A 19,179-nucleotide genomic window follows, 5' to 3' on the forward strand; every position below is an offset into this window, starting at 1 on the left:
GGCAGAGGGAGAAAGAAGAGAGAGAAAAACTTGCGATGCGCTCCCGAGAGGAGGAATAAGAGGGGAAAGCGAAGCGACTGAGTTCTCAGAAATGTCAAATATCGTCACGAGGTCACGGATAGTGCTGAAGAAGCAGAGATCCAGTTTAGACGAGGGCCACAAGATGCCTCAACAACAAGTCCATTCCTATGTTGACCAGCGCAGCTTAAGATCCCAATATCGTGTCGGGTTCGGGATCGCAGAGGATTCGCGCGAAGCGGTTCGCACCAGGAAGGGCTCTTCTGTCGCGGTAGCTTCGTGGCAACCGATGGATTAACACCGGTGGTCTAAAGGAACGTGTTGGCCGAAGGAGCGGGACCCAGGGTTAGGCAAGTCAAGCTGAATCTGCAGCTTGGTCGGAGCAGGGATCGTGAGGAGGATAAAGAGATACGCCACAGGCGAGTGGCCAGGAAGGAGGTGAGTGAGGATGGAGAAAGGGAAGGAGCTGATGAGGAGGAGAGATAGCAAGAATCGGGAAGGAGAGCGCTGAAGGTCCTGAAAGAGGGAAGATGAGGGCTAGTGGATCTTCACTGTGGAGATGACGGTGTGAGGGAAGACCTGGCGCAGTGTGGGCAGTAAAGTTGGCCGAGAACCCCATGAGGCCCGAGTGTTTTAATATACCGCAATCAAAAAAACAATAAAATGCTGCAGATCTTATTCTCGGGTGGGGTGGGTATGATACTATCTCTTTTACTTTCTCTATTCTATTGTTCGTGATCGATCACGTCGCGACCTGCATTTGATGCCTGAGGCATGAGCACTAAGTACGGAGATCTGTTAAGACCAACTATGCACCGTAAGTTTGACCTTTTTTCCACGCTCCTCCGATCTCCGATCCCCATATCACATCTCCGAACGGCCACAATGGGCGCTGTCTTACCTTATGGGCAGCTGGTCCGGTCTGGTATGCTTGAATTTGGTCTTCTCGATGAAAATATATAATTGCTAACCCTCGTTCTAGCGGCCCGGACCCGTGTCGCGTGCGTCCCCCGGCGGACATTGACTACAACCCCAATTCGCTATAACCAAAACGCCCAGCCCGGCCCTCAAAAGACCTCCTTCCTGTCGTCGATGAAGAATTGGGTTCTTGGTGGAAATTCCGATGGAAAGCCAAGGGCTCGCACACCGACTGCCCCCAAGCGCGAGGAAGGCGCACTTGGATCAAGCTCCATTTTTGCTGAAGACCTTGGCAACACTTCCGGCCCAACACCGTCCCGCAAGAAGGAGCAGAACAAACAAGGTCAAGCAGGCGCTGAGGGCCCTCTGCCTCTGGAGAAGCGCAACAAGGACTACCTCCAGCTGGGTCTGAACCCTAACCCGAAGGCCCAGCTCCGGTGGGAGAAGAAGATGGTCATCCGTGAGATCCGCAAACGCGGTCGTCTCCCCAAGGCCGTCCAGATCAAGCGGACAGAGCGTGAATCGCTATCCAAGTCACACTGGTTCAAGACCTCCGTTAAGAAGTTGGGCCCCTTGGCCCGACAGATTGCTGGCAAGAACATCGATGAGGCTATCCTGCAGATGCGTTTCAGCAAGAAGAAGGCCGCTCAGGATGTGCTCGGTCACCTGGAGCACGCGAAGAACGTTGCCATGGTCCGTGCCGGCATGGGCCTGCCGGAGGAGGGAGCTGAGCCTGCCAAGCCCCTCACCGTCGTTCTCAAGTCTGGTGAGCGCAAAACAGTCACCGATCCCACAAACATCTTCATTGAACAAGCTTGGGTCAACCGTGGTCCCTATGGATTTGGCATGGATCACCGTGCCCGTGGTCAGATCAACCGGCTGCGTCCCCCTTCCACTGGTCTCTCAGTCATGTTGAAGGAGGAGAAGACCCGTATCCGTGAGTGGGAGGAGCGGGAGGCTACTGCACTGCGGAAGCGGAAGGAGCAGCTCTGGGTCCAGTTGCCGGACCGCAAGATCTCTGCTCAGAATCAGTACTACAGCTGGTAAACGTGTGGACTGGTGCTCTTCTCCCTTTGGCGTTGCATTTGTATTATTTTAACTCCCGGACTCCCATCTTGGTGCTTCTCCGGTCTCCTTGGTTTTTCTGTTATCCTCGGCCGGTTTGAGTGGAGGGGATTTTGCATACAGTAGAAGAAAGCGGGCTAGTCGCCCATGTACAATATCTACAATATTAAAGGCATATTCATATCTCATGGATCTTTTCGACTCACGGCCCTCTCAATTGAAGGAACTAGGCATTCATGAACAGTCTTTGTCAGATAGATCTATACAATCGGAATAATCCTCATCGTCGCTCTGCTTGAACAACAACAGGAATCACCGCCCCCGTCTGCAAAGGAAAGGCACGGTGACCAATAACCTCGAGGATACTAGTAATAGCACCCGAGTGCGCCGTGAGAGAGAGAATGTCATTCTCATCCGTCGCAAAGATATTATCCAGCAACTTGGCGAGCCGCTCATTACGCTCCTCATTGGTCTCCCGTCTATGGGCGTCCCAGAGCGGATCGTCTTCGGAAAACCCAAGCTCGAACTGATACTCTGGGAACTCGGCTCTGATTTCAGATGCCTTAGATCGAAGGTCACAAGTATGCTCGCCTATCGTTTCACGGAGGAGCTAAGTTTCGTATTAGTGACTAGTTTTGTTTCCCAGAATAACATCGGGACGAGTTAGATGATCATTTCCTTACCTCTTTAATCACGGGTCGGAATGGGTCTGTGTGTGGCATGTCTAGTCCCTTGAAGGTGATTTGGGCGGTTTCGCAGGTCCGGTGCAATGGACTAACATAGTATGACTGCGGCGCCGGAATACCTTCGTGGAACTGTTTCTTCCAAGCTCCGAATGCCGTTCTGGCTTGGGATCTTCCTATATCTGTGAGTCGGGCATCGACCCAGCTGCCGTACTCGTCTCCGTCCAGTAGAGACCAATATGCCTATGATAGATGGTGAGTAAAGATTTTTTTGAGAGCAAAGCGGAGGCCACATACATCCCATGCTGCGGTTCCATAGCGTCTCTCGGCGACATTATGAACACCTTCACCGTGTCGGCCCAGGAAAAGTACCTTGTATTGTACTGATTCCCCGCCCAGGTTATTTAGCTCATTGATGCTTTGGATGAACTTCTGCCACTGGGTGTGTAGTGGGGCCTCTCCATGGAGAATGAGGCCAAAGTTGGACTCGACCTAGATCTGAATGAGTGAACCGTTTTTGGGGATATGCGAGTGATCCACCTGGATCTGGAAGTCAAGCTTATAGCGTCTTACATAGTCGAAGGTGGCTGGATCGGTGCCCGGTTCATCCTGTAGGAAGAATCCTGGCACGGTGGAGAACTTGAACTGGGCTGCCTGTGTCATTGGGCTTGGTATCAAATGCATGAATCTTATACCAATCAAAAGGAGTTCTCCAAGGTTGACGTAGGAGGAATCGGCGTTGCTTCTTCCCTTCCCGCAGTGGGGCTGAATGCGCGGTGAGACTATACTGCCTTCAGAATTGGTTTGCCTCTCCTTGCAAACTACATGGTGATTAATTTTATTAGGATTGAGATTCAATCATAAAATTGGGATTCGGTTGGAATTCAATTGGAAATCATCATGCTTTTGGATATTTCCATGCATGAAGTGTGGGAAATAGATCCATCTTAAATAGTAAACAGGGATTCTAGTATTCTACCAACGGATCGCTCTAGCAATCCTGTATCATAATTGATCCTTCAACTCCAGGCCAACTTTTCCATATCAAAGAAAAAAGCTCCATAGAACTTGCTTTCATTAGGTCGTAGATCATTCAGCCCAAGCTCCGCAGTCGTGCGTTGCCTTGCATTATGAATCAGTCAAGCTTATTATGCAGACCAAAGCTTCTCATCTGTGAGAGCTCAAAGCCCTTCTTAGCAGACATGAGGTATCTTCCGACTGAGGATAAGCCCTTGAATATCACGCTCTCTGACCAAAGGGTCAGAGATGCGGACTGCCAAGTGCCAAATACTGACTGCAATATTCTTGAAGGTTGTCCAAGGTGAGCAATGACGGGCTGGATGATGGACTGGTGAACAACATGGCCCAGATGGCCAACGTTTTGGGAGACGGTTCTCAGGCCATTGCCACGAGAAGAGAATTGAGGTTGATCCCTGACTGACTGCGGTCGAGCCGAGGGTGAATCCGCAGGTCGTCGCGAACTTTGGACAAGGGTCGATGGCCATTTGGCGGTCGGCTGGCTGGCCAGGGCGCTTGTGCTTGAGCGTCCAGAGTTGCTGACTGGCAATGAAGATTGGAATTGGTCTGTACGTCTGTCCTGTGGCAGTACAGAAGACCTGACCTTGGCGGTGCTCAGAAGCAGCGAAGTTCTGGAGTGATAGACATCCACATCCAGGCGATGGTTTGGCGCACTGCAGACACCTGAAAAGGCTTGCTTGACAGTGTTCTGGCAGCTTGGAGCCGCACCTTGAACGTTCGTAGCTCTCGGGCGCCGAACTTCTCGTCCCGGGACACTGAGAGTGCCAGCTTCGGTATTGCATGTGGTATATGTGGATTTTTTGGCATTTTGTGGAGCGGAAACATTGCGAGCCGCATCGGTAGGTTTGTTGCTCGCAGACGAGCCCAGAGCACGCCCACGAAATTGGGATAAGCCAAGTGTCTGCCGAATCGTTTGAGGCGATGTCGACATGCTCGAAGATTGCGTAGTCGAGCATTGGGGCAACGTTCCATGACCGGATGAGTTGGTTGAACTTCTCGCTTTCTGACTGGTATCTGGTACCGGTGATAGCACAAAGCTTGCATTGTACTGGGGGTCGTGGGGGGAGTTGTTGCGGACAAACTTGGTAGTTGCCCTGGCAAATGGTTGTACACCTGTCGGACTGATTGACGGATCGTTCACCGGAGATTTTACCATAACCTTCTTAGTCATATCGACCGGTAGACGAACAGCCTCCACCTTTCTCAAAGATCCGAGCTCAGAAACACCAGAGGCACGCGGTGATGGGACGGTGGGGAGCGTCGGTAATTGCGATCTCGGTCGTTCTCTGAATGCGACGTCCATTGGAACCTCACTGACGCCCGCACGGGCAGCAGCCTTCTCGAGGCAGTTGCACTGGAGTAAAATTAGTTATCAGGGTCAAGAACAAGATCGCTGGGTCGAACGAAGCTTACCCTCTTGTGCTGCTTCTTGTGCTTCTCGCAAGCACCGTATTTCCGCGCTTTGATGTAGTTCTCCTTCTGCGCCTGGGAACGAGGTTTCTGCTTCTTCGGAAGGTTGGCAGTGGCATTCATATTCAAATCAAGGACCATCTCCATTGGCATACCGCCATTTCCAGACGGGGTAGGGGCCGCGGTCTGTTCTGGGCTGGCGCTAGTCGGTCGAGGTGAGATGCTCTCGCGCATGTAGTCTGACCAGCATGGTGACGAGAAGCTGGTGTTAGAATCAGATGACAATTCGAGGTCCAAAGCAGTGGCATCACATAGCCGTTGCAAATGCAAAGCAATCGCTGCCTCTCGGCGCTTCTCCTTGAGGGAAGCAACACGAGTGTCGATGGCGGCCTGCGCCTCAACCATTTGCCGGAAGTCGAAGGTGGTATCACAGGGTTGGTAGCCATGGAACATGGGATCATTCATAGTCGCAGTAAAGTCCGGCATCAGGCCCATATTGGGAGACTGGTCGACAAAGGAAGCATCATGCGACAGATCAAAGCTGTTCATGTCCGGGAAGCCAGACTGGGTAAGGTCTGGCAGATCATTGGTAAACATGTCAGCATCGTAGGGGAGCGACATCTCCGGGGAGATGGAGTTAGCGGAATAATCATCGCTGTAACTCGGTGAGAGATCAAGGAATTGATCAAAGTCAACCCACTCCTCCTGGGTCGAGGCATCCATGAAGAATGTGTTTTCAACAGACGCCATGGCTTTGGGTATCACAGGGTACTTGGGAGTTTAGGAAGTACTTTTGGTGTTGGGGCTGAACTAGGTCAAAAGAGGGTGTATATCGTAGAATTTAGTCAGGGCCACAGGGGGCCTGGGGGTGGAATTTCCCGGGGAAGTGTAAGTTCGAAGGCCAAAGGGACTCGAAGAAAAGGAACCTGAGGCAGATTGCAATTGTATATAGGTGGGAGCTCGTACTGGGTCGCCCATTCCTAATTGGGGTCCCCGACTTCCGCTAAACTGCTTTAGGAGCCCGACACTGCCCGCCCTTGAGTCATAAATGGGGCTTAGCCAAGCGGGGCCTGAACTCTAGGCCCCGAGCTGATGACTTCCTTGATCGGGTCTAGCGCTATGCAGTACGCTTGGACTTCTGCCACGTCTTTACCGCTTTTATTCTGCTGCTTCTTGTATGAAGCTGTGGTCAGGTGATCTCCAATGTTGATACAAAAAGCTCCCATTAGAGGAAAGTATCTAGGTAACTTTTGTTCTTGGCTTTATCGTTTCTGCTTTTCCTGAAATAATTCATTTGGCCCAAATTATTGCATCGCTCTTCGTCATGGCTGAAATTCGTCTCATCACAACAACCAGCACTTTCATTTCTTTTCGTATGTCAGCAGCTACAATTCCGCTGAAGCAAGTGCGAATAAGCTGCTTAAAACGTAAAATGTATTGCTGGATGGATTTAGAATAGTAGGATGGGTGTTGCTTTTGTCGTGAGCGCAGATCTATAATTCACCAACTGGCGGGTTAACCCCACCAACTCCACGCGGAACTTTTTCCAGCTTGCTCCGAACATCATAGATCAAAGCAACCTTTGAACATACCACCACCCCCTTCTCACTTCCCACCGCCACAATGGCCGACGATTACAAGCCTCCAGCTCTCCCCTCCCCATTCACACATACCAAGCCGGTCCCCATCCTCCTTGCCCAGGGCGCTGAAGCTCACGTCTACAAAACTGTTTCTCTCGACCCCTCCATCCCGGCTGCGCTGAAGATCCGCCCTTCCAAACCATACCGGCATCCAATTCTCGACCGGAAATTGACTCGCCAGCGCATTATTCAAGAAGCCCGATGTCTCGTGAAACTTGTCCGCGAAGGCGTCAAAGTCCCTGCAGTCCTAGCACTTGACTGGGAGGGTCAAGGCGGCGATGAGGCAGGCTGGGGCGGAGCCTGGCTAATGATGGAATGGATTGAGGGGCCGGTAATCCGCGTTGTACTTGAAAGGTGGGAGGCATGGATGAAGGTGAATCGCTCATCTTTGGACCCGACACGGATTACCCAGGAAGAAGCGCGAGTACGGGGACTGATTAGGCGCATGGGATCTGCCATTGCTGGGCTACACAAGGCCGGTGTGGTTCACGGAGATTTGACGACAAGTAATCTCATGCTGCGCACAGAAAAAGTTGAGGGGGAGACCCTTTCTATGGACGGAGAGGTCGTCCTGATTGACTTTGGGCTTGCGTCGCAAAGTACCCAGGACGAGGATCGTGCGGTGGATTTGTATGTTTTGGAGCGTGCAATTGGCAGTACACATCCGCTGTCGGAGCCATTCTTTGAAGAATTGCTTATCGGATATAAGGAGGGGAACAAGGGCGCTACTTCTACGCTTCGGAGACTTGAGGATGTGCGGTTGCGAGGCCGCAAGCGAAGCATGCTTGGATAAAGATGTGTCTCTTTCAATCTTGACCCGACAATGGTCTCGAATGTCCGATATGAATATGCATGCCATAAAACTCTCTCATCTGATGTCACAAAAAGAAAAAAGAAAAAGAAAAACGCCGCGCTGAACCTTGGAGATGAATATTTAACGACCTCATGAGGGGCCTGACTTTCATGGCCGCGACTTGACGCATGTACCAACATCTGCCAGAGCGAAATACCCCTTGTTCTCAACCACTCCGCGATCCTTCACAACTGCAGTATACTTCACCACCCACTGTGGCTCAACATCTCCTTGGATTCCATCATTCGCCTCAGGAGCGGAAGCCAGGATGCCCGCGCCCTTGTCAGTCGGGCCCAGAAGCTCTCGCGTCATACCCACAGGAAGGATATCATTGCAGTCATTATGAGTAAGAAGTTGAATCTTCTCTTGCTTGGCGTATAGAATCAAGGACTTGGGAACGACACAGCAGTCCTTGAGGTTGATCTGGTCGACGGAAGGCTTCACCTTGGTGTGCGGTAGGAAGCGTGCCAACCGTTCACTGCCAAACTCTGCCACGCCCAGCTGGGCAATCATTCCCTGCTCATGCAGCGACTCGAGTGTCCGCCACGTCTGCACCATGCTGTCGAAGTCATCGGGCTCACCGGTGGATGCTGCGTCCTCCTCATCGCTATCGTCATCCGCATCGAAGAGAATACCGGGGAAGGACACAATGAGAAGATCGATAGACTCCACGTGTAGCTCTTTCAGTACCAAATCAATTGCCTCCCTTGTGTGCGCGCATCGCCGAGACGCCGGAATTCCTGGTAGATAGAACAGTTTCACAGTGATATCGTATTGAGACCGCTCCTCTGCCAATCCGGGCTGTGAGAAGTCGATCGCAGGGATATAGAGGGCTCCATCCTGTTCTCCCGTCCAGTTCTTATGGTCTTTTGTAGAATGCGATCCGTTCGTATGGCCGTTAGAAACTCCGTTCCCGTTCGCCTGGGACCCGTTGGTGGGTTCAATGTGCTGATGGGCAAGGAAATTCGAGCGCAGGGAGGTGATCAGTTCGACATTGGACTTTTGTGTGAGCGGCTGGCGGATGACAGACGGCCGGCCGCCCTGCATAATATTCCTGTGGTATATGGTCAGCTACTTTTCCTTTTTTTTTGTTCCCCTCGAGATGCCGAAATGCGGCAAAGCAACGCGGCGGGAAGCGACTTACGAGGTGGAGAGGATCAACTTCATTATGGCGTTGATCAGTGGAGAAGGGAGGAACGAAAGGAATAGGATATTAGGAGAAGTTCGTGCAGCGCGTTGCGCGGACTAAAAGAATGTCTGGTTGATTAGAGGAGGAATTGCAAACCCCGCGATTATCATTTTATCGACCCCTCCGAGTCCCTGACAAATCCAGTTCCCGCATTTACAAATTCCATTCTATAGGAATCTAATCTTTTATTCTCCACTATCTACCATCATATTTGATCAATCCTCATCAACAGTCGGATCCCAGTCAGTAGGCGAGTATTCACCCGTATCAAGCAGCGCCATATCCTCATCTGAAAGCTCAAAGTCGAACACTTCGGTATTCTCACGGATCCGCTGCGGCGTCTTAGATTTGGGCAAAGGCACAAATCCCTAATATAATCAGCTCACGTGTCCAAAAATTTTGGGATCGAATCAATGAAGAAATTAAAGAATGCTAAACTCACCATCTGCAGACTCCAACGAATCATTACCTGGGCCGGCGACTTCCCATACTTCTTCCCAATACTTGCCAAAACAGGCTCGCGCAATCTCTCTCCATGCGCAAGAGGCGAGTATGCTTCTACTATAATATCGCGGCTCTTACACCACTCTGTAATATCAGAGTGATCCAGCCACGGGTGCAGCTCCCACTGTCCGACGCTAAGTTCGCCGCCCCCACCATTCAGGACGTACTCCTCTAGCTCTTCGAGGTGGTGGATGCCGTAGTTGGATACTCCGATGGACCGGACTTTGCCTGCTTTCTGAGCCTCGACCAAGGCACGCCAAGAACCTAGTCGGGCTTCTTTTCCACCATAGGGTGCGTGAAGTAGAATGCTAATTTGTCACTAAGATTGGTTCGTGGTATGGGAGGCTGTGCAGATGCAGGCTTACAGATCAAAGTACTCCGTAGCAGCTTCTTGTAGGCTCTTGTCGATAGCTCGCGCCGTTGCCTTGTAGCCCATTGATCCCGGAGGGATCTTGGTAGTCAAAAAGATCTCGGATCGGTCGAGGCCGGAGTTCTGAATGGCCTGACCGCAGCCCTTCTCGTTTCCGTACATAATCGCAGAATCGATCTAGGAATTGGTCAGATATTGGAGTTGGCTTCTGTTTGATCGTTGCGGATACATACATGGCGGAACCCGACCTTGAGGGCTTCTTGGGTTACTTTCTCGGTTGCGGATTGGGGACTACATATTGTCAGTTTAGCATTGGTACATATGATTCGGTTAATACGCACATCATATACACCTGGAAGTATCAAGGGACTCCGTCAGCTTGTTACTTTATATTCTTGTTTAAAGGCGTGCGGCGTAGGCCAATCACTCACCCCAAAGCCCATGATCGGGATCTCATGGCCCGATAGCAGTTTATGTTTGGATTGCAGAGTTTGCTTAGTCGCCATAGTGTATGCACAATATTGTACCCTAGATGATGTACTGAAGAGGTTTGAAGTGGTATCAGGTAGGCGTAAAATCGGTCTTCGAAGCGATGAGATCATAGAAGTGGGGGCGCGGGGGTGATCTTTCAAACTAGATAATAATGCAGTGTAAGGAACTTGAATAAATCTCAACCTAGAGTCCCAAGGTCTAGACACACAACTGGAAGACAAATAGAAAGCTGAAATGATGTTCATTCCAAATACTTGAAGAATCTTGAAAGTTCTAGCTAGTGACTTGACTGTGAGTGTAACAAATGAGCACCACATTGACGATCTTAAGCAAGGCCCAGTATTCGAGGTTCAGAGTAATATCATCAAGTACATACCCAGGTGCCTACTTGGCCAGGCTACACCGTAGTAGCACTAGGGCGGCGTGGGACGGAAGAGGTCCAATTTGTTGCATTGCCTCGGGGTTCAATTCCTGCGGATCGTTTGCCCGTTCTTCTACCTCGTCATCTGGCAGGGTTCTGTAGCCCTGCTTTCGCAATTTGGCTCCTGAGTCAGAGGCAAATGACGAGCTCTGCTCTATCAGCTGCTACTTCAGCGTGGGATTCGGCTTAGGAACCGTCACAATAGTCTTTAATCTGGTTGAACCCCCGATACAATATTCGTTACAGCAGAAACGACCACAGATGCAGCTCAACTCCCCATCGAGATCATAATTGCATCATTTGCCTCGCGTCTTAGTTCTACCTAATGTTGTTGCAATGCAGAACAATCTTCGTGGGCTGAATATTTGATGCGATGCAGACTCCAGAGGTGACAGCAACCGTGTGAAGTCTTATAGATCTTTTTTTTAGCTTAATATCTTGATAAAGCTGGCTTTTCTACCTTTTCTTAATAAGAAATTTCGAAGAAAATATTGAAATAAATACTTATACTCTAATATTGAACAACATCACTCCTTTCTACTTCTCATTGTTACCAGCCCTTCCTTCAATTCCTTTAAAAGTCAGCACAAATGCTCACATTATTCTCATTGAGAGCAGAAACATACGCGTTCGCCGCTGTCCATAAAAGTATTGATAGATATACACCCCAAACATAGCAACAATAATCATCCGCCCAAGGCATTCTGTGGTATCCTCTCTTTGCCATCCATCTCGACGACCAAACAAAACCGTAATAAGAAAAAAGGCGAGATGGAGTGCTAGCGAACAGCCCAACTGCATATTATAGGCACTCGTGAAGCCTAATAGAGCAAAGAGCCAGACCGACAAAGCAGATAGGGCGCCTTCGAACAGACTACTCCAAAAGGGGGCCCATGCGGGTGATGGTGGCAGTGAGGCGAACATATCTCCTAGGGTTTCGGCTACGGTGGACATCTTGTGTAGGTGAGTTCGTCTTTGGTTTGAAAATGTTGTGGTAATTGGAATGCTGGTCTTGGCCCCTTTTGACTCAGATGTCTCGGGTGGAGGGGACAAACATGAATAAATAGACGAATGAATCGAAGATAGTAGAATAGTAAAGGAATATGTGCGTCAGGAAAGAAAAGGTTTTTTCGATAGTTTTGGCCCCCAATGGATTTAAGAGATCGGCAAAGGTTGAGGTCGAGAGAGAAAATACGCCTTGTTATCGGGTTTGGGTCCAGGTGATCCATTACGATGATTGCTCTCCAGGTGGATTTTCAGTATCAACTAAGTATATTAAAGACCAATATTTCAGATTAATGTGAAAACAATCTTATAATTAAGGCAATGGGATCATTAAGTAGAAAAAACAGACAAAAAGAGGGTGGGTATCGTCGAGGATCCAGTCGCGTCCAGCCATACAAACATGACAAAATCCCAAAGTCCACTGATCATCAATTGAGTGGTGATCGGATATTTTTCTTTGGGCAGCAAATATACAGCAATTGAGGGTAATAGTCATATCTTCATAGAAAGCAAATATGAAAAAAGGCAAATTCGAATGCACGTTGAAGTAGAGGGAACAACTAGATGTCCTCAACGACGCGCGCATTCACCACACTCTGGAAGCCATCACCTTGCTGCTCTTGGCCGTACCGGCTGGGCCCCTCCCCGAAACTATCGGCAGTAGCCATTTGCTGCGAAATGTTGGGAGCGCTGGGCATGAAGATCACCTTGCTGCCAGATGTCTTGGCCATGGACTGCATAGCCTCCAAGTAACGGATCTGCATAGCAGGTGCAGAAGACAGAATATCAGCAGCCTGGCGCATCAACTTGGCGGACTCGACCTCGGCGCGAGCAGCAATAACCTTGCTCTCACCAATCCGCTTAGACTGGGCCGCCATGGAAAGCGAGTCCTGCAGGTCGTTGCTGAAGATGATATCCTTGATGAGCATGGACTCGACCTGCACACCCCAACCAGTGGCTACTTCCTCGATAATCTCCGATGTGGACTGGGCGATCTCCTCGCGACGCTCGATGACGTCCTGCAGGACGCGGGCTCCGATGACATGGCGCAGGGTGGTCTGAGTGCGCTCGACGAGGGCCTGCTTGACATTTGCGATACCGAAGGCTGCGATATGCGGCGAGGTGACTTGGTAGTAGATGACAGAGGTGAGGTTGAGGGTGACATTGTCCTTGGTCATGCAGACCTGGCGCGGTACCTCGACGATCTGGATCTTGACGTCCACAGTTGTCAGGTGCTCACTAAGTGGGTTGACCTTAACCAGACCGGGGTCGACGGAGCGCTCGAAGCTTTCGAATTAATTAGCACAACGCGCATGCGAATGGGTCGACAATATACATACCGTCCGAATCGCGAGACTAGACCGACTTGACCTTGGTCGACTGGCTTAAAAGGGTTGGGGCAGCAGATGCAGCAGGGGATGGCACCACAGAAACCGATGCAGGAACCCAAGTTGTGGACTAAGATAATAACGAGAGTAAATTAGTCATGCGACCTCATCAAATGATGGATGTATCTATCTATTTTGTACTTACTCATCTGGGAGTACCATCCATGCGCATCTGGGTTCTCCGAGTCGTGCTCGATTGTGGAAGCATATCGGGGTTGCAGATCAGCCAGACGAGCAGGCTGAACCTTGACAAGACCGTGGTGTTGAGTCTGACGCGGAGCTGTCTCGGGGGCCTGAGCTGGGGCCTTGCCGCTGTTTACACCGTTGACATCCATGTTCAGGAATAGGATAATATTTAATCAGAAAAGAGTAAAGACGAAAGTGGAGGTGGGATAAAAGGAGAGAATGTAACGGGGGAGACGGTAAGGTTTTAAGCTGCCTTAAGTAAACAGAGCTCCCGAGATCAGCCTTGGCCAACCGTCACACTCCCTGCAAACGATCGTATGCTGAGCTTCTCCGCAGTGGGGCGCATTATAGGGTTCCAACCAATTACACTCCACAATCATCGGGCGCTTTCTTTTGTCCCCAAGAACCAAGACCTCCCAAGAGTCTTGACTTTCTAAGCCCACTTTGCTGAGCCCCCCGGGCGCAAGGGCCCCAATGTGAAGGGCATCGGGTATCCACCGTCAAGCTTGGATTGGATACTGCGGCTGCCGTCTACCCGGATGAACTCATGATTCTATGATGTAACCTGCTTTAACTCCTTTCGGAAACACTCTAAACCAACTTTGAGGAGTATAACACAGTAATTCTACAGTCTAGAACTGATTTCAAGGACTCGGGTACGCCGAAGTATGTATGATAGAGCGGGCCAGTAACGCCTGAACATTCTTAATCTTTTTTGCTCTATGGTATGCAGGGCTATCGAAAATCGACATTCCACACGTGAGGCCCACATCTTCCAGATGCTTTCTGGAGTGGGACCGAGCCAAGACAATGGATTTTCCTAAAAAGGGGCAAGGCTGAGCTCTCCATTTCCCAGAGCCTTGTTCTCAAAGCCAGTTTCCCCAGGGCATTATCCATTTATTTTTTTTAAGTTTGGGTACCGGGAAAAACCTCGTTTTCGTTTAGCAATTTACCATGCTGATTCGCCGGCAGACTAACGCTAGTGAAGAGTTGGGTGCCCTGACGTAGAGGATATAAGCAGTTGCATGGGCTATGTCGCCCCACGCGGGCCACGGGTTGTGCTTGAGGCAGTGCTAAAACACGAAAGTATAATCACCATTGAGCCGCAACATATCAATTTACATGAGGGAAATAACTAGGCGACTTATGTCGCGCCCGACACGATTCCTCTATACAGGTCTAAATCTATCTATCAATCTCTGTACAAATCCTTTTTTTAGATCAAGCGGGCGTCCAGAATAACCACCCGACTCCTACTCCGAATTTCAACGCCGCCGCGACCCAAAGGACACAGCTCATGCCTCCGTGACTGCGGCTTAGCCATCCCCCCACAATGGCCCCAATAAGTAGCATCACAACTCCACCCATCCGTCGATTGCGCTTTGCATTCCGATTAAAGCCCTCGAATAGACCAGGATCAGAGGCGATATCGTAGTATACACTGGTCAAAACCACTCCAGGAATCTCATTGAACCCAAGCATACGAGTAGAATTAATGGACCCAGCAGATTGGAACGCGAGCAGCGCAATAGGAATAAGGCTCATTAGGGGCTTTTCCAGTGTAAATGATCGCCCATGCTGGTGTTGAACAACGTCCGTTTGAAGTAATATGGCGGCAATGACGATAAGGAGGGCCTGGAAGGAAAAGGAGAGGAATAGGGTGCCACGACGACGAGCTCCAAGCGCCTTTGTGCATCGGGCAAAGGTGATAGCGCCAACGAGGAAACCTGCGATCGAGACTAGTGATCGGACCCATCCATTGGGCGCTCCGAGTGGTTGCGAGGAGGCTCCTAGTCCGAGAACGATGGTATTTCCTAGGACTCTCAGTCGGGGGGGTTCTTCGATCTAGAAACGTGATTTCTTACCTGTTTGCATCGCAAGGAAACAAGACCACGCATTAAAAGCGCAGCTATCACACAACCCAGTATTCAGGCAGAGCAGTAGGCACACCCGGTCTGCAAACGTCGTGTCGATCGTCTCCATCCATTTTCTGCGTAGGCTTGTCCTCCTATTCGGTCGGGATGATACTGGGAGTTCATCAATGGGCAGGTCTTGTTTTTCTGACATCTTGCACGTCACAGGGTTTCAAAAAGATGTGAAAACGGGGATTAAGAGGAATATCACCAGAAACATACTGAAAATCCTTTCGGACCTTCGGCTCAGCCCTAGGGTAAGGCAATGGTATCATATTGTGGATCCGAAGAACAGGTGTCGATTACAATAATACAAGTGGTGCATAAGTTCTGTGTCAGATCTGCATTATAAAGACACATTTCAGACTTCCTTTTCCCATGCCTTCATCTGTTCCAGTCCTATTCAATTTTGGAAAAGAGCTCGTATATGCACTCTACACTTTGATGCATCGCAAATGCATTTTCACGGGTAGAACGGCTCAAAGGTCCGACGCGTCACCCGCTCACACCAATCAGAGAATTTTAGTCGACCAATCGAGGTGTTTTACTGGACCCAAAGCTTAGCTCAAAGCTTGTCTTCACAGCCGTCTTCTCCGCTCCGTATTGGGTCATTCAATTGCCAGACGTACTATTCGTTCATTAAAAGCCTCGGGTAGCTCTCGCCCCTAGGTTCCTTTGTGAAGGCCGAATCATGTGAAATCAACGGGCATCTATTTATCAACGCTTTTGCCAAAGACTAAGATTAATATTCACGGTACATTTTCTTTTGGAAATGTTTAACTATTTGGTGACAAGACTCTCCTCTATTTGCACTGCCGCGTAAACGCGCGAAATACCGGATTGAACCGGGTAATCGGCATCTCCCTTGCAGCAATATCGACCGGAAATTACCTCAATAAGCCCGCTTCTTCAGGCAGCGCTATTACGGGGACCCACTGTCAGCCCTATAGGGCAGTGGGGTGTGGAGTCTTTCTCCTCGTGAGGGGACTGCATTAACCAATTCCTACAGCCCTTTTTGATGTCGGCCGTCTTCTATGCGCTTTGTGGCTCTCAAAGCCCTATATTAAGCGATTATTTCTTATATTAGAGCAACAAACATGACTGAGAAAACCAAGTATTCTGTCAACTTGGGACCCTGGTACCCACAGAAGACACGTTGATCTCCTCGCTTTTGATCTCTCCTTGAAACCTACATCAGGTGCGGGGAGGCGCCTGTTTCAAACTGGCTGGAAGTGGAATTGAGCAAGGGACTAGCAGAATATAATTTAAAATGCATCTAGACAAGGAAATATGTCAATCAGGGCCTTGAGAAGTTAGATTACCACCATGGTGCCATTATTTGCAAGATGATTGACGTGCATAATAAGTACTACTGATTTGAGCGGTTTTTTCCAAGTCACTCCCCTACGTCAAGGATATCCTGGGGCTCAATTTGTTTGGGGGTATAGCTTTGTGGAGAAAAAGATGTCCTTCACGTGCAAAACCTGGCAGGGATTGTTGGGGTAGAACTGTGAGTCATTATCGTCTTTTGGTTGGCCCGGTTTTAGGCTTGAACCACATTATCTATGCATGGGCCATGTATCGGGGTGAAATGGAACCAATAACTCAACAGATGCCATGTTAGCTAAATGACAATCCAAGTGTTTCCTTGCCTCTCCGTTGGTGTTCCTATATTTCAGCGAGGGGGACAAAACAGGTGTGAATGAGACTAGGTCTCCCAGAGCTCTATAAAATAGAAGTCTTTCTTTTCCTCGTTTATCAATTATCGTTGTTCTCTTTTTCTCGTGCCTTTAGTCATCAGCTAGACGCGAATGATGGGGGTTTCGCCTTCTCTTAAATTTTGTCTCAAGGCTTCCTTGGTGTCCCTCTTACTCGGCATTTGCCAGCCCAGTATCGCCCTTCCTCATGACTCCAGTCCTTATGGTTGGGCATCTGCTGCCGGTAATGATGACTCTTCCACAAGGAGTCCTCTTCGAGGTGACTCGGCTCTCCTGGGCGTTGTCCAGAATGAAGTGAATCCCGAAAATAGCGCCGCGGTTCCTGAGTCTGAATATCAGCTCGCTCCTGGTCAAGCTGCCGATGCAGATTTAGGGATACCTTTTACCTTCGATAATGTCGCCCACCCCCAGCCTGTCCGAGGTGACCTTGGCTCCACAGACCCCGGTCCTCGAACATACGCATATGACCGCCTGAATCCTAGTACCTTTGCACCACCAGGATCAGATAGCGGTGAAGTGACACAGGGCAAGTGGCCACTAGGCCTGTCTCACAATCGTATCCTCCCAGGTCACGCAGGTTGGTCTCGGCAAGAGAACACCGACGTTCTCCCCGGAGCAACGACTATGGCAGGAGTGGACATGAAATTAGCACCCTGGGCATACAGAGAGCTGCACTGGCACCAAGCAAATGAGTGGAGCATCATCCTGAATGGGAGTGTCCGAGTCCAGGCAATGAACGAAGACGGCCAAACTTTTACGGACGATTTAACTGCCGGTGACGTCTGGTACTTTCCATCAGGAGTACCTCATTCCCTTCAAGCACTAGATGAAGGAGCCGAGTTCATGCTTGTTTTCGACCAAGGCGACTTCAGTGATGAGGGTACAGGTTTAATCACCGAGATGTTTCTGCGCAACCCAAAGGAGGTTCTGTCAAAAAACTTTCAGGCTCCTGTTTCAGATTTTGATGACCTTCCACAAGACCAATTGTACATTTTCAATGGGACGCCCGCGCCGAAGGACGTTAAACAGCAAACTGTTATAGGGCCCGGTGGTGTGCTCTCTGGCGATCAGAGCTATACCTATCATTTGTCTAAACAGGAGGCATATGAGACACCTGGTGGAAGCATCAAGATCATCGACCCTGTGAGCTTTCCAATTGCCAAAATGTTCAGCGCGGCCCTCGTTACGATCAAACCGGGTGCGATGCGGGAAATTCATTGGTATGTACCTTCCCATCTTGAATCAGTTTCGCTTACGCAATATCTACTAATATCCGTTATGCTTAGGCATGGTACCAGTGACGAATGGGGCTTTTTTCTTGCCGGGCAGGCGAGGGTCAGTGTTTATGAAGCACCTTCAGCCGGAGCAAGCATAGATTTCTCTGCAGGTGACATTAGCTATGTCAAGGCAACGGCATCACACTATATTGAAAACACTGGCATCGAGGATGTTGTTTTTCTGGAGATGCTTCAAGCACCTCGCTTCTCTGATATCTCAGTTGGTCAGTGGTTGAAGCTCACACCGAAACAGATTGTCAAGGATACTCTGCATCTGCCGGACAGTCTGTTGGATAATCTTTCCCCTAATAAGCAATATGTTGTGCAAGGGAATCGAAATCTGACAGCAGTTGCGGATGGATCTGATATTGCATGAGAATAGCTCGTTCTAGGTTTTGCTTTCTGAGATGTAAACTAAGAACCGAATCAATTCTTGTGGTTGTTGGTCTTGCTACCTTTAGTCCAGCGCCAGCACATCTCGTTCTTCATTTCTTTCCTCTGTTGCCTGACACAAAAATCCGCGGTGACTCAGGCCATGGTCTTTCCATGTTACTGCGCGTGGCTTAGACAAATCTAGTTTTGGCTTCTTTAACATTAATTGACTCCCCATTACATGAACTAGCATCATTGGTCTAGTGGTAGAATTCGTCGTTGCCATCGACGAGGCCCGTGTTCGATTCACGGATGATGCAAACTTCTTTCTTTTTGGTCTTTTTGCTTTAAGTACAACCTCGGAAAATTTTCAAGAAATTGCTTTGGAACCCATATGCTCATCTTTACTTTTTATTTGGTAAATAAGTCAAATACCTGTTCATGGTTCACTCTAGAATTCCAAAAAGTTGACCTCCCACGGCGGGTTGTATGCAGTAAACCTTGGAAAGCTCCCCAAGGTCCCAGAATATATATTTCACACATCCACCATTTGAATCTATCCCTCAAATGCAGAAATTTTTTTTTGCACTCTTTCCCACACTCATTAACGGAAACAAATGCTTGGTGTCGTCTGTTACATCCATTTACTCGGTCGAGAGACATATTGCGCCCCTGCAATAACGGCCGATGCTGACGCCATCAGACTCCAATTTCACGTC

General features: G+C 49.5%; 11 protein-coding genes across 11 annotated transcripts; 4 read left to right on the plus strand and 7 right to left on the minus strand.

The window, feature by feature from the left end:
* Positions 1 to 91: 91 nt before the first annotated feature.
* On the plus strand, positions 92 to 316 carry N7503_008657 (uncharacterized protein; the record flags this gene model as incomplete). Its single annotated transcript, XM_057068204.1, has 1 exon — positions 92 to 316. The coding sequence occupies one exon, from the start codon at positions 92 to 94 to the stop codon at positions 314 to 316; it is 225 nt and encodes a 74-aa protein (XP_056919059.1).
* A 572-nt stretch (positions 317 to 888) lies between these two features.
* N7503_008658 (mitochondrial 54S ribosomal protein uL22m) lies at positions 889 to 2,193 on the plus strand. Its single transcript, XM_057068205.1, has 2 exons — positions 889 to 943; positions 1,001 to 2,193. Exons 1-2 carry the CDS (start codon positions 904 to 906, stop codon positions 1,981 to 1,983), a joined length of 1,023 nt encoding a protein of 340 aa, XP_056919060.1. The 5' UTR covers positions 889 to 903; the 3' UTR covers positions 1,984 to 2,193.
* Positions 2,194 to 2,281: 88 nt separating this feature from the next.
* Positions 2,282 to 3,347, minus strand: N7503_008659 (uncharacterized protein; the record flags this gene model as incomplete). The annotated part of the gene is made up of 4 exons (XM_057068206.1): positions 2,282 to 2,611; positions 2,685 to 2,927; positions 2,982 to 3,176; positions 3,258 to 3,347. 4 exons carry the CDS (start codon positions 3,345 to 3,347, stop codon positions 2,282 to 2,284), a joined length of 858 nt encoding a protein of 285 aa, XP_056919061.1.
* A 472-nt stretch (positions 3,348 to 3,819) lies between these two features.
* Positions 3,820 to 5,882, minus strand: N7503_008660 (uncharacterized protein; the record flags this gene model as incomplete). Its single annotated transcript, XM_057068207.1, has 2 exons — positions 3,820 to 5,076; positions 5,136 to 5,882. 2 exons carry the CDS (start codon positions 5,880 to 5,882, stop codon positions 3,820 to 3,822), a joined length of 2,004 nt encoding a protein of 667 aa, XP_056919062.1.
* Positions 5,883 to 6,755: 873 nt separating this feature from the next.
* Positions 6,756 to 7,565, plus strand: bud32 (serine/threonine protein kinase BUD32; the record flags this gene model as incomplete). Its single annotated transcript, XM_057068208.1, has 1 exon — positions 6,756 to 7,565. One exon carries the CDS (start codon positions 6,756 to 6,758, stop codon positions 7,563 to 7,565), a length of 810 nt encoding a protein of 269 aa, XP_056919063.1.
* Positions 7,566 to 7,733: 168 nt separating this feature from the next.
* N7503_008662 (putative gamma-cysteine synthetase regulatory subunit) lies at positions 7,734 to 8,815 on the minus strand (the record flags this gene model as incomplete). The annotated part of the gene is made up of 2 exons (XM_057068209.1): positions 8,770 to 8,815; positions 7,734 to 8,679 (listed from the first exon to the last, which is right to left on the minus strand). The coding sequence occupies exons 1-2, from the start codon at positions 8,790 to 8,792 to the stop codon at positions 7,734 to 7,736; spliced, it is 969 nt and encodes a 322-aa protein (XP_056919064.1). The 5' UTR covers positions 8,793 to 8,815.
* A 214-nt stretch (positions 8,816 to 9,029) lies between these two features.
* N7503_008663 (aldo/keto reductase) lies at positions 9,030 to 10,194 on the minus strand (the record flags this gene model as incomplete). Its single annotated transcript, XM_057068210.1, has 6 exons — positions 9,030 to 9,182; positions 9,257 to 9,626; positions 9,684 to 9,865; positions 9,922 to 9,979; positions 10,030 to 10,040; positions 10,120 to 10,194. 6 exons carry the CDS (start codon positions 10,192 to 10,194, stop codon positions 9,030 to 9,032), a joined length of 849 nt encoding a protein of 282 aa, XP_056919065.1.
* Positions 10,195 to 11,138: 944 nt separating this feature from the next.
* N7503_008664 (uncharacterized protein) lies at positions 11,139 to 11,555 on the minus strand (the record flags this gene model as incomplete). The annotated part of the gene is made up of 2 exons (XM_057068211.1): positions 11,139 to 11,173; positions 11,228 to 11,555. 2 exons carry the CDS (start codon positions 11,553 to 11,555, stop codon positions 11,139 to 11,141), a joined length of 363 nt encoding a protein of 120 aa, XP_056919066.1.
* Positions 11,556 to 12,166: 611 nt separating this feature from the next.
* Positions 12,167 to 13,329, minus strand: N7503_008665 (slipin family protein; the record flags this gene model as incomplete). The annotated part of the gene is made up of 3 exons (XM_057068212.1): positions 12,167 to 12,893; positions 12,947 to 13,064; positions 13,140 to 13,329. The coding sequence occupies 3 exons, from the start codon at positions 13,327 to 13,329 to the stop codon at positions 12,167 to 12,169; spliced, it is 1,035 nt and encodes a 344-aa protein (XP_056919067.1).
* A 1,072-nt stretch (positions 13,330 to 14,401) lies between these two features.
* Positions 14,402 to 15,247, minus strand: N7503_008666 (YoaK family protein; the record flags this gene model as incomplete). The annotated part of the gene is made up of 2 exons (XM_057068213.1): positions 14,402 to 14,994; positions 15,046 to 15,247. 2 exons carry the CDS (start codon positions 15,245 to 15,247, stop codon positions 14,402 to 14,404), a joined length of 795 nt encoding a protein of 264 aa, XP_056919068.1.
* Positions 15,248 to 16,907: 1,660 nt separating this feature from the next.
* Positions 16,908 to 18,464, plus strand: N7503_008667 (uncharacterized protein; the record flags this gene model as incomplete). The annotated part of the gene is made up of 2 exons (XM_057068214.1): positions 16,908 to 18,031; positions 18,098 to 18,464. 2 exons carry the CDS (start codon positions 16,908 to 16,910, stop codon positions 18,462 to 18,464), a joined length of 1,491 nt encoding a protein of 496 aa, XP_056919069.1.
* Positions 18,465 to 19,179: the final 715 nt, after the last annotated feature.

Source organism: Penicillium pulvis (genome assembly GCF_028828015.1).
Source record: "Penicillium pulvis strain IBT 33274 chromosome Unknown contig_7_segment1_segment0, whole genome shotgun sequence".
NCBI lineage: Eukaryota > Fungi > Ascomycota > Eurotiomycetes > Eurotiales > Aspergillaceae > Penicillium > Penicillium pulvis.

Excerpts from the sequence above, each read along its gene's own strand:
- N7503_008658 (XM_057068205.1), top strand. The coding sequence starts at position 904 with ATGGGCGCTGTCTTACCTTATGGGCAGCTGGTCCGGTCTG. Across the intron at positions 944-1,000 it reads TGGGCAGCTGGTCCGGTCTG|CGGCCCGGACCCGTGTCGCG; the intron begins GTATGCTTGAAT and ends CCCTCGTTCTAG.